Here is a 19,296-nt window from a genome sequence, read left to right on the forward strand (position 1 = left end):
GGGACATTGCAGAAGTTCTGCTGTTGCAACCTAGATCAATAGTTAATGCCCCTGGGTTCGATAGATACTTTGAACAACACTCTTTACATAAACATGTGGGTTCTCGACCACTGTTCGTGACAACTCGGTCAACTGGAAAAGTAACATGTAATGATTGTGGGACATATTAATCCATGAAAATGTGTGTGGATGCCGTCTGTGCTGCAAAGACATATGGGACATGATATATAGCTCCGTCAATGAACAATAGTATCATGTTAATTTAAACTGACTAGTATCATCCATTTGAAATGGTTTATCTTTAGCACACATGCTTTTAATGTCCCCGAAAAAGAACAGTATACTATCATCTTGAGATATTACTTCGAAAGAGAATATTGTTAAAAAGGTTAAACAAAATAAAAGTGGTAATTCTTATACTTTCATATATAGAATTCATGTGTAAGTATATACAATGATTACCTCTACTGCTAAATCAGTAGGCATCATGCATCCGTGGTTTATTTTTCTCGAGTCAACAAAACTCTTCTTTTTTTTTTCTTTTTTTTTTTTACAATTATATGAATTAAGAACAAACAAAGCAAATACTCAGATAAATTTTTATTAATAAAGTATAAAAGTTGTACAAAAAATATTGGTAAGAAAAATGTAAATTATTTATAAAATGCAGTTAGAAAATAGAAGACTCAAGTATACAATCTGTGAGAGATTAAATACAAAACTTAACAAAAACGATAGTACATTAATGTAAATACAATGTAATCACAATTAAATGTCTAATCACATAAAATTGCATAGTGAATTCAATACATTTCAATGGTTTGGAGGAATATTAAATAAAACAAAACTACGGGTTAACGTTGGAATGGTTATAACTGTTTCATTCTATAATTAAAAAAAAATCATGATCATTGAAATAAATGATATATTTTAGTACATGTCCAATAGTGATATAAAAAATTGATATGCACATTAATTGATTTTAAACTAAAAAAAAAAAAAAAAAAAAAAAAGCACACACATTTTGTCCATATAAGAACATTATTTTTCGTAAAATGTTACTCTGGAATTTCTTAAGGGACAAAAAAAGAAAATCTATTAAACACTTCAGAAACCCATTCATATCCGTTGTTACTTTATTCATTATTTTCATTAGAATACCAACTTATATTATTGCACTTTATAGTTCGTCTGTTTGATTAAATGCCTTTGTTTAAAATAAAATTGTAACTCTGAAATATTTTAAATTCACAACTGTCAAATCTTAAAGTTCATCGTGACTTCCCATAGTCGGTTTTAATGGTTTAACTGACTCTGAGTGTATTTCATCAACTACAAGATTGTCATGTGAATATTTTAGATCCTTTTCCTTGATGACCGGCTGAGGCATTCGTACATTATCACCCATTATAACCTCAAACTCTTGGCTTTCGTCATTAAAAATAACTCTACCCTCCTATAAATATAAAATAAGAACACAATTATACATTAACAATAACTGCAGCATATCTTGTGCACAGAGCAAGATAGACTATTAAATTATTTATTAAACTAGGTACAACTCTGCTCTTTGGTCGGGTTGTTGTCTCTTTGAAATATTCCCCATTTCTATTCTCAATTTAAACATTTTTTCAAAGCTTAAAGGATACTTTGGTCGCAAACAAAGAAACCTGGTCATGTTTTGATTATGCAAAATGTGATGTGATTTCGAAAACTTTACTTTCTAGCGTACCCAATGAATTATTATTCTGTTATAAATGTCGTATGCATGGAAATCCGCATTCTTTCCAAGTTGCCTAGAAAGACTTTTTGTTTTTGTTTTTTTAAATCTTAAATATTCTTTTTAAAGAGAAACTAAAGTAAGCCACATTTCGAAGTTACATGGATACGTCATTAAAATGTAATTTGAACCTACCGCTGGTTTTCCCGTCTCCGTGTCACGTTCACAAACACCAGTAACATCGATACAGATTTTCTGTAACAGATCTAAGTAAGACCCTGACTGTTTCCTCTTACTGTAATGTTCAACTAAGCCTGTTGTGATATCTGACTTCTGCTTTTCTGAAAAATGGATAATAAATTGTCTTCTTCAAAGTTACAAATACCAACTCCAATATATAAATCATTTGAATTGTTTCTTATCCGTATCATAAGCCAGACTTCGCGGCGTATACATAACATATTACATATTTATTTTTTCACAACGAACAACTGAATTAAACACGGAAAATTGTAAAAAAAAAAAGAAGAAAAAAAAGTCAAAATAGATATAAGAAGATGTATGATTTAGCGTAATCAATAAGAACATCAATTGCGTTATATTTGTTGTTTGATCTACTAACCGATGAGATAAATAGCAAATACAATCGAGGAACAAAGGGGAAAACCTTATTCTATTGACATGGAAATCAATTCAAATTAATACAATACTATCAACAAAATTGTTCAAATAGGAATAAAAAATCACCAGAAGAAATCTTTTCATAAATTTTACTTAAAATAATTGCAAAGAGTCAAATGTTGTAATTTCTTAAGACAGAAGGCAATTATAATAACTGTATGAGAAAACTTCAACAAACTTTATGAATTAATAGAAGCTTCCTATTGACTTACTAAGAAGCTGTTTACATGCGGCTCTAACTTTGGATGGGCTGAATTCTGTATCTTTGAAATTATCTTCATCACATACTGTTCGTAAAACTGTTGGTACTTTTTTCTCCAAATTCTGTTTAGAATCGTAGGCTAATCGTTTGGAAAGTTCTACAATGACAAGATTATATTTAGAAGTTGACAGTGGGATACATCTTAATACAGTTCTTTAAGAAAAATCGTCAGCTTGTGAGACATGGAGTTTACCAGTAGAGACTTCATGGAAACATAATATCAAAGAATGTGCCCAAATTTTATACAAACACTTAATACAGTTCTTTAAGAAAAATCGTCAGCTTGTGAGACCTGGAGTTTACCAGTAGAGACTTCATGGAAACATAATATCAAAGAATGTGCCCAAATTTTATACAAACAAAAGCGATACATAATATCTAGTAATATAACTATGAGAAGAACGAATTCACTGGCATAATAATTTAATTATTACGATGTTTGATTACAAAATTCGCACTCAACTGATAGGTCCACGTAGTAGTTACTAATATTGATAATGTAACCGAACTGTTTTCGTAAAAATTAATGTCCTCATTCCGTTTTATAGACTCGAGAATTTGTTGATCTCAGACTAATTTTATGTTATACATGTACCAGAAAGTTGCGATGCATGATTGATGCACATGTTTGATTCCTTATTTTATGGTTTTATTATTTCAGGCCCAAACTGGTTTCAACAAGGTGGTGGTTATTAATTGTAGTTTTTCGTTGTTTTAAGTCGAGCAGAGTTCTATTTAGATACATTGTCAATTTGTGGTGAATTGTTGCTGGTATCGTTAGTCGTAAACTAAAGGTTATAATTGATGACCGTTTACATGGGTAGCCAGGATGGAGCCTGAAGGTCCTAAAGTCCCCCCCAAAAAAAACGTTTCTATGCGACAGCCAGGAGTCTGTGATTGTCATTGCTTGGTTTTTGCTATGTTTTTGAAAAGTTTATGTAATATAAAATGAGGACATAAATTTTTTTCTTTTCAATGTTTCACATTTCTGCATCCCGTTGCCTTTTATAGTTTATTATACGGTATGGTTGTGTTAATTGTCGATGGTCATATGGTGACATATAACGGTTCCAGCTCTGTCTTATTGTCTAAAAATGGATAGCCAAATTGTTTCATCGGCAATCAAACCATACCTCTATATTTCATATGATTTACAATTCAGTTTTTAAGTTTTAAAACAAATATAAGCATTTTTTTTTATATAATGGAATTGTTTAAAAACTCTAAAGGTACGACATGTGAACAAGATTGTGCAATAGTCCCAGACGTGTCACTATTTTATATTTATATGCATGGAATTCAGCAACAGCAATGCAGCTCTCATTTTTCCTAGAACATCCATTATTTTATTACATAGGATTATTTACATGTACAGGAAATGTTGTACTTGATATGCCTAATTACTCGCACTTCATAGTTGTAACTTTAGAATCAATTATTTCCAAGATTGGTTCTTGTCAAAAAATTAAAACGAGCATTCTGGACATCAAGATTCCCATGAGTATTATTGGTATGACACGTTTGCGACTATTGTTACCGAAATATACCGATCAATGTGTAAAGAAGAAGACAGTGTTAAAAGATCTTAAAAGACTGTCATTAAATAAATAGATATTATTACATTAATGACAATGTGGACATTTTATCAATAAAGTCATGTTGGTTAAGCAAAAAATTGCGGGACCTTTTGCTATTCAGTTAGGACCATTAAGACATGCGCTATTTATTTATCATGCAAGTGGGGCGGGTATTTTTTTTCTCTCTCACTAGACTTCTAAACTATTGAACAAACGTTTTTTTTCAAGACTATAAGAATCACTTTTATGTTGAGCAATTCATTAAGCACCAACTCATACATGTAGGTTGAATCGACATTTGACTATTTAACTCACCTTTCGAAACGGCTTCGCATCCAGCACATACTACATCTAAAATTTAAAAAAAACCACAGCTGAATGAAAAAATAAATACCAAATGCATGTTTCTTACTAATAATGTAAAATAAAAGAATAGACTATATCTTTTATTATAAAATCTATTTAAAAGAGTCGTCAATGGGATACACATAAACAAGCCTGGGTCCTGACTCAGTGATTGCCAACACTGCCAGTATCCTGTCGACGAAGTATAAAATTGGGTAAGGATGTCAGACTAGCAAATAACATAGTGAGACACAACAAACAATAAGCCACACATTTATTATAATATGTAAATGTACCGTATGTACGTCCATCTATATATAAAATTAAAAGGGTGTCAGAATAAATCTGCTAAGAACATCAGTCCTTGCACAGTCCGTTTTTATTTGCCAAACAATTAAAATTACAAAAATAATGTATTACGTCAACAATGTCATCATACAATAACTGTTATTATAATGGATCTATACATTCAATTATCAGACACAATTGAAACCATACATTATCAGAACTTTACTTACCTTTTGACAATTCCTCTTCTTTCTTATTTCCTGATACTACAAAAAGAATGCTAGAAAACAACAACAGAGCATTTAAGACATCCATTTTTAATAATCTGCAGTGTATGATCCTTATGATTATTCCGATCTAATAAATAAAGAACACGTATCAAAACTCGTTTCCCATGTAAACAATAATAAATCGATATCATTTAAATGTTTGAAAATATCAAAATCGTACATGGTATACAAATTTCCGGAAACTAATCATGTCTTTTCTTTTCAAAAGAAGAAAATCTAAAAATTCAACGTGCTCTAAAGTCATGAAAATTTGCATAAATCTATAGTGCGTAAACAAATTACTAAGAAAATATGGAAACTGTTTGTAAGTCATTTCATTGAGATGATGGATGGTTAGATTGGTGGTTAATCAGTGTCCATTGGAAATAATCACGGGACGAGAACATTTTCAGTTGTGATATGAATAAGAGCTTTGCTTTGATCTGAACCATCACGTTGAGTCGGGGTTTTAACCGGTGCTTGTTCACATAAGGTAACCGCAAGTCTGCAGGAAAAAACCATGCCAAGAAATTGCCTCCGTTGAAATTCTGCAAACACCCCATAGAGCGAATTACATGGATGATTACAGCTTTTAAATTAATGCTAGCAAGACAAATCTTTGTTTGACTTGCTTGCTTTGTTTGTATCAGTGTTTGCTCAAGCATCATAATTAAGATAGGCGGGGCTTCAGCTTGTATATACATCATACTCAAATTTTATTGGACGTTATGTTGGAGGTTAAGGACACTAAATTTTAAAACATCACATGACACATATTCTCACATGTTTCCTTACCTGTAAATAAACAATACAGGCAGGATTCTACTTCGTCGAAATTATCTTCCTATTACGCCACTTCATTTTCATAATCGTAGAAACGGAAGACAATTTTTTTTTTCAGAGATCCAACTTAAAGACTGTCGTCAAGCACTTTTAGTAAAATAGCTATTCGAACAGACCTACTCTGATTTTGTGATCCATTGGATAGGTATTTCACTTGACCCCTATATTTCATCTTTTAGTACTGTGATTCTTTTTATGTTATCAAGTCAACCTGTAGCTTTGCTATATAAAATGATAGAGTCTGAAGCGAGATGATGTATCAAATACTCTTGTTTTGTACATTTTCAAGACAAAATATTCATCTCAAACACACCCTAACATAAAAAAGGTGCATTCGATTTTCTCTTTTCGATACAATTGTTTCCCATTTTTTTGAATATTTTCTTAAGTTGCATAATCGAAGGACAGATATGGAAATAACTGACTGAACTAATAGATTGATATGTTATAAAACAATAGAATGAAATTCAAAACAGTGTGGCTGTGGCCATTGATTGACACATTAAATTCATCCATTGACTGGGACAATTTAGGTGAACGTTTGTATGTAACGACCACTTCTCACTATGTACTTTTTAAAGACACTTAAACTATGGGGTCACCAAAGGTTCTCAACACCTTAATAAAGTAATTCGAAAAATTAATCAGAAATAACGCGATGTTTTGATTTATATCAATTATATAAATCAAAACATAAAGGTTATTCCTGATTAATTTTTCGAATTATTTTATAATTAAAGGCGTTAAGAAACCTTTGGTGACCCCACAGTTTAAATGTCTATCGTAGATACGTCGTGAACAGTGGTCGTTACAGACAAACGTTCACGTAAATTGTCCCAGTCAATGGATGAATTTAATGTGTCAATCAATGGCCACAGCCACACTGTTTTGAATTTCATTCTATTAGGTCAATAATGTTGAAGGCCAGTTTCTCAGCCTCATACAAGAAAAAAGTTTATATTTTTCTTTCATTGACAAATTATTGTATTTTTACAGATGAGAAAACATGTGAGAATATTTGTCATGTGATGTTTTAAAATTAAGTGTCCTTAACCTCAGACATAACGTCCAATAAAAGTATGATGTATACAAGCTGAAGCCCCGCCTATCTTAATTACCATGCTTGAGCAAACACTGATACAAACAAAGCAAGCAAGCCAAACAAAGATTTGTCTTGCTAGCATTAATGTAAAAGCTGTAATATTGACCATTTGGTATATGGCTGTGTTCTAAGCGACACGTACATGAAGGTCATAAATTAATTTCTTCAATTAAATCAAATCTTTAGCTACTAATGACTGCCGTAGGGGGTCGACCGGAATTTTTAGCGAGGATTTCTTGGCATGGTTACTCTACTCGGACTCTGAACTGACCAGTTGTTATGCGGCATATTCATAAATACCGCATACTTCAGAGAAGCAACACATAATAATTTTCAAGTATTTGTTTGACCAAACCGATCGGAGACCGAAGGTTGTCTCTGTATTTTTGCATTTCAACCTTAGGCCCTTTGACATTGTCTATATATGTTTTCTTTCTCATTTCATATTCCAGCCGTGAACTATGTTTGTTTCACTACGTTTTGAAAATATCATAGTTTCAACACAAATTGATTGAATCTGATACTTAAAAAGTTTCCGTTAAATTTTCTCTGTTTTTTATTCCCGATAGTATAGATCAAATAAAAAGCATGGACTTTTGTTCTTGGGAAGTATTTCTTATCAGCTTGAATTATATTTTTGATAAATGAAAAGATTATAGTATTTGCTTTTGATCCCCATTAATTTGATCTTTGTATTGCGATTTTCTATCAATCAAACAGACAACATTTCTGAAAAGTTACCTACCTATATGGTTCTCTTTTAATTCTTTAGTAAACATTTGTTCATCCACAAGAAACTCCAACATAGCGTTCTCTATATGTATAAGCTGGAGACACTGACATTATTTGGAGTCTATATTTGACATTTAAATTTCCTTTGCAAATATCCATAAAATCTAAAGAACGATTTCCATTCAGTGTCTTTTAGGCTCCACAATAGACTTTGAACCATAATGTTCTTGTTTGAAATCAAAATAATGATAAAGAATTCCACACCTTCATGCATTTTGTTGTGCTCAGTCGATTTCCGTCACTCATTGGTTTGCATGTTTGTTTTGTTTTCAAAAAAAAATTGCATTTGTTTAAGAATGAAAGATGAATTGAATAAATTATACACGGATGCGGTTCTGTATTGTGTATTTATTACCCATGATGAGTACAAGTATAAAAGATTTTATTTCAACAATGCTACATGTACAGACAATATGAGTATTTGGACCATACGCGTACGGTCTATACCGTATACGTATACTCGAACGTATGCTCGTACCGTATAAGTATGCTCGTACAGTCTAGTACGAGCTCAGTCATACACGTGCATTTGTCAAATTTATGAAGAGTCAAAAAATAAAATAAAAACTTTTAAAATAACAAAATACAAAAGTGACGCTACATTGTAATAATTGTAATAATTGTATGAGTTAATCTCATGTATTAAGTATGAAATAGAGTTAAAATGCTCATTGAAATGAAAATTATTAGACGTACATACAGGTATATTTTGGAAGATAAATTTTTTGAATATTTAGGAACGTTACTTCAAAACCCGTCAAGCCAGTAAAATTTAATGGTCAGAAGGATTTGTCACCTACAATTTGTTGTTATATATATCATGAAAATTTACGGACTATTTCATGTAAGATTTTTATCAAAATTGGTACCAAAAGAAGCGGAACTCTCATAGGTTAGTTTGTTTATTTGGTAATATATTTTTTTTGAAGCCTTAAGTATCAATTTCTGATGATATAACTCAAATTTTGAAAGTTTATATTTTATCCAAAAATTGCATCAGGAAAAAAACTAAAATAACCGAAAAAAGTTATGACCAAAAAAACAAATATATATACAGACAATTTGCATCTTTCAACAAATGGTTTGTGAAAATCAAACTGTAAATGCCGTCACATGTAGTTTTGTATTTTTTTTACAATCACTAACCGATGTATTTATGTGTTGAGAAATCCAGAAGTAATAAAACATATATGTATATGAGCATTGAGGATAAAGGCAATAGGGACGTTCATCTTGCATTGAGCCCGAACACTAACAATTGTTGAACTATCCATAGTCATAATGATTGATATAATGTACGTCACATCAAAGTTCACGGTATCGCTTTCAGATTTAATTTCCTTTTTTAATTCTCTTTCTAAGATACTTTTTTAGTATTTTGAAAAGACTAGTAAGAAATTTTGAGCTGAAACTGTTACGAATTGTATACTATCAAGGAATGTTTTTTGTTATTTTTAATACAATGTTATTGGTGACTGTAGAACATATTTAGCGTTTTGCGAGTTTATACATACCGGTATTAATCTTTGAGTGTGATTAAACAAGTTAAACAACTAGTGTATGTATATTTTTTTTATTCACGATTATTGGGCATGATATTTTCTGGTCTGTGCGTCCGTTTGTTCGTTCGATGGTCGTACCGTACGTCCGTCCGTCTGTCCCGCTTCAGGTTGAAGTTTTTGTCGAGGTGGTTTTTGATAAAGTTGAAGTCCAATCAACTTGAAACTTAGTACACATGTTCCCTATGACATAATCTTTCCAATTGTAATAACAAATTAAGAGTTTTTACCCAATTTTTACGGTCCACTGAACATAGAAAATGATAGTGCGGATGGGGCATTCGTGTACTATGGACACATTCTGGTTTATGTTATAGTTATTGAACAAGCAAGTCGGTATATATATGATTTATTCTGTACGGCTAGGGTGACCCTAATTAACTCGAACGACGTAGGAATTCGGGTTAAATGGTCATCCCGAGCCGTGCAAATTAAACCATATATGCCGATTTGATTGGTTAATAACTGTTTTTACACATTACGTCATCAATTTACGTGAACAATTTGGAAATATGAGGACGATTTTCCGCAATCTACGGCTTCTAGGAAAGTTTCTTGTAAGGCAAAGAAAGGAGGAAAATACGCTGTAGAATTTAACAACTATTATAGATCACCGTACGGCCCTCAATAATGAGCACAATTTACATAACAATAAACAGGAAAATTATGTGATATACAGCAACAAACGACCGCAAACGAGTTACAGGTTCCTTACTTGGTACAGGCATATACAATTTTTTGACGCCAAACCATTCCCTAACCTGGAACAGTGACGAAACAGTACACTATAGTGCGAAAGTTTGTGTAAATTCATTTTAGGTCAAAAACTAATCAATGTTCTATCAACTGATACAGCCCGTAACAGAGTAGTGATCGAATTCGCGTTTCTTTACCGTCAGAATAAGTTACGTTATCGACAAACTTATTTCAGAAGTGACATAATTTAATTTTCTTCATCGACAAAATATTTCTTGTCCAACGCGTAAGTTTTCATTGTTTAAGTCGCAGTTTTTTTAACACAGTAAAACATTTTTTATAATCAACCTCTGTCATTGGCATTTTCATTAGCTTCACACTAGTATTTTAACGGTAAAGGATCAAATACGGGATCTCCGAAATTTCTATCATTTGTTACGGGGAAATCATTATTCAATCGAACATAATATGGTCTTTGTTCATGACACATATTATGAAATACAAAGGAGTTGAAATGATCAAATACTTTCGAACTGACGGAAACAAAAATACATAATCTAGAATGTGTGTTCTGTCATAAACAATGGCTTCGTCGTGTGAATCGACGAGATCATGTTACATGTAACTGATCTTAAGCTAGGTTCACACTGCCGATCAGATCAACTCGATCAAGCCCGATCAAGACAAATTACGTGATCGGGAGACTGGTCTGGCTCAATCGACAAAGATGTTCGGGATAGTCTACCCTACTCTTCATCGATCTGACCATCTACCCGAGAGTTTTTGACATGTTAATAACAATCGAGTAAGGACCGAGAAGCAAGTCACTCGAGAAGAGATCTAGAAAGATCGAAGAAATCGATAATTCGTCGAGTACGTAGAGATCGAGATTGATCTGGAAAGGATCGTGGATCGAAATACAACAAAAATTACGTTGTATTCCGACCAATCTCGATCTCTACACGATCCTTTCCCGATCAATCTCGATCTCTACGTACTCGACGAATTATCGATTTCTTCTCGAGTGACTTGCTTCTCGGTCCTTACCCGAGAGTTTTTGACATGTAGTCAGATCGATGATGAGTAGGGTAGAATTACCCGAACATCCTTGTCGATTGAGTCAGACCAGTCTCCCGATCACGTAATTTGTCTTGATCGGGCTTGATCGAGTTGATCTGATCGGCAGTGTGAACCTAGCTTTAGCTGTAGAAACAGTTGGTGCGACCTCGATAAAATCTTTATCAATTTAATATAAGCGATAAATATTCATGACTACAATGATAATGAATTTATTGGAGTCACATCCACTATTTCTACTGTAAACATGAACTCGTCGGTTAGTGCAATGAAGACACTTTTAAAGATTGAGATTGTTGGTTTATTCCTCACACCTTCGAGGTATTAAAATTATTTCAGTGTTTGTTTAAAGTTAAATTTATTTTCAAATCTCTTCTGTTTAAAATTGTCGAAACTTCCGTTTAAGATTTCTGTGGTAAACTATCTATTCTATAGTTAGGACCATTTTATAATAAATACCCTTTTGTACAATAATACTTTCTTTATAGAAGTATAGATCTGCTGGTTATAGATTTTTTATAGATGAAGTTGTATATAAATTTTTGGTCATACACACAAATCTTTTAAACAGCTCGACGAGTGCGTCAATGTTACAGTAGTCTGTTTACTGTAAGTTACTAAGCTTGGCCCGATTCATCTGTCATTTATGGAAACTAATTCACCACTTTCTGAGATATTCATTTTTATTTCACCATCAGACATGGAGCTACATTTGTAACTAAAGGAAAACTCTAAAATTAAAGAAATTTGAAATGATATACTGAAACTTTCTTATAATCAATTAAACGACTGCTTTTCTCAGATATGTGATTTTTCATGGTCAAACTTTTTCATTGTTAACGGACATTTTGAGATATTTTATTGTAAAAAAAATGGTGTTTTTTTAAAGAAATCAACATTCAAAATTTAGAACTTCATGAACATGTACAGGAAGCTGAATTATTGCACACCTATGAACTACTTAAAATTGTACTTCGATCTGTTGCGTCCTTAAAATGTTCTGACCGTCCTAAGATTTAATGTACGGAAATGTTTCGGTAAATTAAATTCAAATCCGAATTGAACATGTTGAATGTTTATGACACACAAAAAGAGAAACCAGAATCTCTAGATGACCAAACGTATGTACACGTTGGGGCGATTTAGAGCTTTTCAGAAGGAGTGAGATTCCACCCTTGTTGAAAGCCTTGTGGAGACCTCTAGATTTTTAAATTCCCTCCGTTTTTCTCATGGATGGAATGTGGTCTCTCTGTAAATTACCCCTTATCTTTTCATTTTCCTATTTACCGAAGGTTCCATGTGAAAATTTCCATTGGATCATATCTGTTAAACAAAATGTACAAAACAGGCTCAAGAAAAGGCGAAATTTCTTTTTCAAACCCGAACTAGAAATCTATTTTTTTCTAATATCGTCAATGAGTTCAGGCATGTGAAAAATTATATAATCATACACAAGAAAGAAACCCTGAACAGGCTCTCAGCAATAATTTTTACCTATTTAATATTAAGTAAATATTAACATGTACATGTATTTGATAAAATACAGATATAACAAAGAAACTGCCCGGTATCCGACGTAAGAGTACACTTTTTACTGCACGCGTAGTCGGGTGCGTTCAATACGAGGACACTTGTACTCAACTACGCGTGAAGTATGAGTACAGAATCGTCCCATACAGTACTAGAAAAAAGTTTGGCATGTGAAACGGACGAAGACATATTCTAACAGAAGTACAAATACCAGTCCTCCCTTTTGTGTATACATATGAGAAAACATTTCAAAGTTATTGATTGAATTCAAATCCATCACACATACGGTACACATTGTAGTCCGAAAAAAGGACTTCATTCTTATCAAACACCTTTTTAATTGTTTACCAGTATATTTCTTTTAGTTTTGGGTAAAATTGTAAAGGAAATGATACTATCAAGACGTCCTTCCATAAATCTTTTTTTTTCTGTTCTGACTTTGAAGAAATGACTACTTTTCGCCCAATCGAAATGGTGCATGGACATATTTTGTTTCATATTATTAGAATTATTTTCAATAGTATGGGTATTAAACTTGATTATCGACACATGGAAGTTTGTCAGCATTGTCAATCTTTTTAACGTTAAAGTACCAATAGTTCGGCCACTACTCAATTAAGTTTGTCGATAACGTAGCTAATTTTGACGGTAAAGAAACATCAATTCGATCACTTCTCTGTTACGGGCTGTATTAATGTTTCAAAGTATTGTGACCAGGGAAAAAGCAGATTCAGTTTAATATTTTGGACTTTGATATGAAATTCGTAATTTTGATATTTTAGACTTTAATTCTATGTATTTTATAATTAATTAACCGGATTTTTGTGACAAAAATGTCGGTTATTGATTTGGGGATGTACGGCGGGCGGGCGGGCGGGCGGCAATCAAATGTTGTCCGTGCATTAACTCATGAACCGTTCAACCAAAGCTTTTAAAATTTTAATATGTTGTTACTGACAACTAAATGAAGGTCAAGTTCAATAATGGCGATTTTGACTTTTACCGTTCAGGAGTTATGGTTCTTGAAAGATTGAAAAATGGAGTTGTCCGTGCATTTACGCATGAACTGTTCTACCAAAGCTTCCCAAATTTTAATATGTTGTTACTAATGAAAGAATGGAGGTCAAGTTCAATAATGACGAATTTGACTTTTACCGTTCAGGAGTTATGGTTCTTGAAAGATTGAAAAATGGAGTTTCCAGTCGTGTCCGTGCATTTATGCATGAACTGTTCTACCAAAGCTTCCGAAATTTTAATATGCTGTTACTGATGACAAAATGGAGGTCAAGTTCAATAATGAAGATTTTGACTTTTACCGTTCAGGAGTTATGGTTCTTGAAAGATTGAAAAATGGTTTTTCCCGTCGTGTCCGTGCATTTTCTCATGAACCATTCAACCAAAGCTTTTGAAATTTTAATATGTTGTTACTGATGACAAAATAGAGGTCAAGTTCAATAATGACGATTTTGACCGTTCAGGAGTTATGGTTCTTGAAAGATCGTAAAATGGCGTTTCCATTCAGGTTGTTGCATTTACTCATGAACCATTCAATCTAAGCTTTTCAAATTTTAATATGTTGATACTGATGACAAAATGGAGGTCAAATTTGATATTGACGATTTTCACTTTCACCATTCATCAGTAATGGTTCTTGTGATATTGCCAGGACACAAATAAATGTTAATAAATCCGGTTTGCTGTCGTTGTGACAGCCTCTTGTTTTATTTAATATTTTCGTTTCTATTTACATTTCGTATAAAGGACTTAAAATCAACATGCTTTGATATGCATTAAATTCTCAGTTTGGACATAGAGTGACATGTTATACTCGGTTAGCTAATTAGTGACATTTTACCTTATTCATAATGTATGTTCTTAATTGTCATAATCAGATTATCATTTAATATCTATTTTTCAAGTTCTAAAAATAGTTTAAATTTTTTCAGTGAACAATATTACTCAAATTAATGGTTATTTGTTATGTCTATACTTGTCAATTCAATTGTGCATAAATACTTATTTATAATTTTTACACACAAGATCTGGACTCGGATCTTTACACTGAACACAGTCCATCAGTAATAAAAGAATTAGTATTCCATGCTGAGTATTGGTTTATTCATCGCTTGTTCCAGAGTCTCCGTAGTTAATTTTCACCAGAGTTCCAGTTCCAGAGTTCTTATTGCTATTCAGAGCAATCGTTTGTTGTGTGATCAGGTGCATCACATAGTTTCAGTAACAAGAGGCCATTCAGTCAGGCTTTTGTTACACAACATACAAGTCACCCCATTTCCCCGGCGACAGATGATGCAAGTAATAATTAAATTTCAAATTTGGTTTCCGTAAGAGTGGTGCAAATATGTATTACATTTATTGTTGAGTTGCTGTCTCATTGAAATGTTCTAAAATCAGGTTTTATTGTGACATTTTGGTATACACCCATTCAACGCATCGATATCCGATGCTAATAAATAAAAACAAATACGTCTTTTTTATTTAAAATTTATCATACTGACTTCATTTTTCCGTTCTGAAAATCATAACACATTATTTTTCGTTGTTTTCTATAACGAACACCAAAATTAAAAACGTAAATAGTGGTTAAAAGTTTTGTGACAGGAGCCTTTGGGAATTCATATACGTTTAGTATTTTTTTGTTTAATGATATAATCAAGATTGCTGTCCGAATGAATGCCGTTCAAATGTTATAAATTAGGAGGCACGTTTTTTTTTCTATTTTACTTTATACATTAGTTACGTCAAAAAATAATTATCTGCAAAGAATAAGAAAAAAAACCCCAGTACTTAAAGAATGCAGTAATAAGATAATAACTAACGAATTTACGAACTTTTTAGAAATGATGTCCAAATTGGCCATCCTCATCATAATACAAAGATCAAAATTAAGGAACAAAATCATCTACAGATACTGTACTTTTTTCATTTATCAAACTTATATACAAAAAACTACCGAGAAGAGTGTACTGCACTAACGGGATGAAAAAACCCCGAATTGATGTTTTGAATGTGTGGACTTTAACGGTGCTTTTTGTGGACTTTATATATATAGCGGAACTTGTTCTTGTGGACTTTAGCGGAACTTGTTCTTGTGGACTTTAGCGGAACTTGTTCTTGTGGACTTTAGCGGAACTTGTTCTTGTGGACTTTAACGGCGTTTTCTTGTGGACTTTAGCGGAGGTTATTTTGTGGACTTTAGCGGAAGGTTTGTGGACTTTGGCGGCGTTGTGGACTTTAGCGGTGTTGTGGACTTTAGAGGAACTGTGGACTTTAACGGTACCACAATGGCGTTTGTCAAACTTTCAGTAAAAGCGACTACTCTCAGATCTGTACTTTGTTTCTGTTGTGTTTTTGTTGTGTTTTTTTTTGTGCTTTGTATCGATCTGATGATATAAGCCCTTTTCAACTGATTTTTATTGTTTGTTCTTATGTTGTACGGCCACACCAAATTACCATGTTAAAATGCAGATTTTGACAAATAAACATGTTCAATCCCGCTAAGTTCTGTATCATGGTGCCTGTATCAATTCAGGAGCCTGTAGTTCATTGATTGTCGTTTGTTGCTATTTTTCATTAATTCATGAATCAGGTTGTTAATTTTTCTCGTTTTAATTTTTATACATTTGTCATTTCAGCTTACAATACGGTATTGGTTTTGCTCAGTGTTGAAGGCCGCCACGGTACGGTGACCTATTGTTGTTAACTTCTAAGTGGTATGGATATTTCTCTTCCAGTGGCAATGATACCACATCCTCTTATTTTTGTATCTACCTTTTCAGTTTTTTGATGAACGAACCAAACTCACAGTCACATGCAAATGTATTGACCGGAGTATATAGTACTCGAAGAGGAAAGGGAATTCAATTATCATGTTGTGCGTTCTTATGGCTTTCCCATTTCAACCTCAGATGCAAATCAGTAGAAGTTGTTATCATGGAATATTTGACAAGAATATTTTTTTTATATTGAAAGCCCCAGCCTATTATCCAAAATATTTGTCCTCTTTTCATTCTGATCATTTTTTACGCAGAATTATTTTACATACATGTATTGATAATAAGAGGGGGGAGCCACAGTGTTTTTTCTAACCAATCATAATGTGTCGTTTTAGCAAATTTTCGGCAACCAACTAAACGCACAACTTAATTTTGTAATTTTGTTATGAAACTCTAATGTGACATGAATTACAAAATAATAACAACAACATTTTTTTGTTTTATATTTGACATTCCTGCAATGTCTAAGGGTATACATTATATTACATGTTCTCTCTATAGTATTCACTTTTATTAAGCAGAAACATGTGCGTACGAAGCGATCTTAATAATAATCATATATATACTACCGGCCTTGCAAACGATGGCATACAGAAGTCCACAGAGCAATTCCGCAGAAATATAGCCTCTGTCCATTGTTTTTTTGTGAGACATATTGAGAATAAATATGGATGAAAATTACAATTTAAGATCCAATAATATTCTTCGTCATGTATCTACAGATGATCAAATTCAAGTCTATTATTTAACAGTTGATTAAATTAAGACGAAAAGATATAAACAGGAATTGCTATCTAATCACATTATGACATATAAAAACAGCAAAGGAAATGGATTATTTTTAATTACCTCTGAAGTTTTTGCTGTAAACAAGTAATCGTAATCGAAAGCAAAATGACGCTTCATTAAGAAAGCGACATGTTTCGGAGACAGAAAAAGTAAAAATTGATTTCAGAGTACAGAAGTTTTTCAAGCTTGAGACTTGAGAAATTAATCCGTTTTAAAATGCGATCTCTTCATTATCACACAGTCTTTGTGAAACAAGATAACTAGTTTTGTGTCTAATGATTTGAAATTTTTTAACGGATTAAATCGAAGTTTAATTGAAACTTATCCGATAATATGCATTTGCCAGCCAAAGAAACCTGCGATGTTCAATGCTGGTGCATGCATCTGTAAGGAAATTACCATAATTATCTCTTCAAGATCTCCATTTATGTGGGCCTTCCTTTAATCTATAGTCTACACAATTTCTGGAAACAATGATAAGTTTTTCTGTCGCATTCAATCTTTTTTTATTTCAATGAAACCTTGTAAATTTAGAATAATTGATATTGCTAACTGGTATAGTCCATCGAATATGGACTACGAAACATTACAAAGGTTAGGATAAGAAAAATCCGCATATTATTTTGTTTCTTCAAAATATATTTTGTCTGCAAATGATATTATTATATAATCTTGAAATAATTTTCTCTTCCCTCGGAAATAATTTCGATTGCAAGAATTATACTTTACTCTTCAATTGTAAAAAACATTACAAAATGTACCAACAGATCCCCTAAAGATATTTGCAATAAGTCAAATTTTAAAAGTTTTGTAACCCTCCTGGAATTAGTATTTCGGAGTGTCATTATCTCATATCCTTAATAAACGTTTTTCAATAATTTTATTTTCAATCAATTGAAATGTTATTTAACGATAAAGCATTTTGATACAGAACTCTTAAATAGTTCGCCCAAAAAGCATAGTATTTGTGGTTGATAACTTCTATATACCATATGTGCTTGAATAGAACTTGATGTGAAAATGTTGCTTATAATATCGGTTAGTTTTCCTATCTATGTCCACCATACTGACTCCAAAACTATTACTTTATGTTGGTAAATAAGATATTAATGAAACATTTAAATCGTTGTAAACATTAGCTATCAACTTTGCTATTTTAGATAATTTATTATATATATCGACTCTTCGATATTTGTCTCTGACACGGTCGTCACGAAACTCTATTAATTCACCAGGAATGCGTAAAAATACAGTCGCTATAATAGCACATATCATCTCGAGTTTATTCTATCTTATTCATATTAAACATTTTAGTACAAACTTAAACAGTGAATACATTAATTGGCCCTTTCTCTCCAAATCTTACATAAAAAGCTACATTATCTACAGAATACGGAATTAATTTGCACATTTTCTCAAAAGCAGTTACTAGAAAAAAGCCAGGATTTCTATGTCAACCTTTGCAATTGCGAAGTCTTTGACTGTCAAAGTTTTCTTCTCGATAGCTGCTTCATATTGTTAATGTCAGGAACAACGTACGATGGTATTGTTATTTAAAAGTTGAAAAATAGAAACAAACACCAAACAAGAGGTTCCTACAAATCCAACAAAACATATTTGAAAACAAAACTGTAAATCAGCTGTTTCGAAGAAAAACATCGAAACAACAAGAAAGGTTTCTATAGGAACCACAAGATTTCTTTCTTTTAATTTTAGCGCATGTATAAAAAACAACCTTTATTTTAGTTCTGAAAATGTTTTATCGCTTACATTCGGCTAAAAGCACGTAACTATATCGTAATTGAAAGTTTATATCCCTATATATTTGGTAAATTCAGCCACCAATCGATTCTCATGCAGTCAAAACAGTTATTTGAAAAAAATATCACTATAGAAATATCCTACTTTATAAATCTTGCAAGGGTCAATAAATGTCTAGTGAAACAATCTGCTTCTTATTGCGATTATACTT

General features: G+C 32.3%; 1 protein-coding gene across 1 annotated transcript; it reads right to left on the bottom strand.

The window, feature by feature from the left end:
* Window positions 1-585: 585 nt before the first annotated feature.
* LOC139489599 (uncharacterized) lies at window positions 586-5,319 on the bottom strand. Its single transcript, XM_071276195.1, has 5 exons — window positions 5,104-5,319; window positions 4,556-4,591; window positions 2,614-2,760; window positions 1,916-2,061; window positions 586-1,456 (listed from the first exon to the last, which is right to left on the bottom strand). The coding sequence occupies exons 1-5, from the start codon at window positions 5,186-5,188 to the stop codon at window positions 1,265-1,267; spliced, it is 606 nt and encodes a 201-aa protein (XP_071132296.1). The 5' UTR covers window positions 5,189-5,319; the 3' UTR covers window positions 586-1,264.
* Between the last annotated feature and the right edge of the window lie 13,977 nt (window positions 5,320-19,296).

The sequence above is a fragment of the Mytilus edulis genome, chromosome 9 (genome assembly GCF_963676685.1).
Source record: "Mytilus edulis chromosome 9, xbMytEdul2.2, whole genome shotgun sequence".
NCBI classification, from domain to species: Eukaryota; Metazoa; Mollusca; class Bivalvia; order Mytilida; family Mytilidae; genus Mytilus; species Mytilus edulis.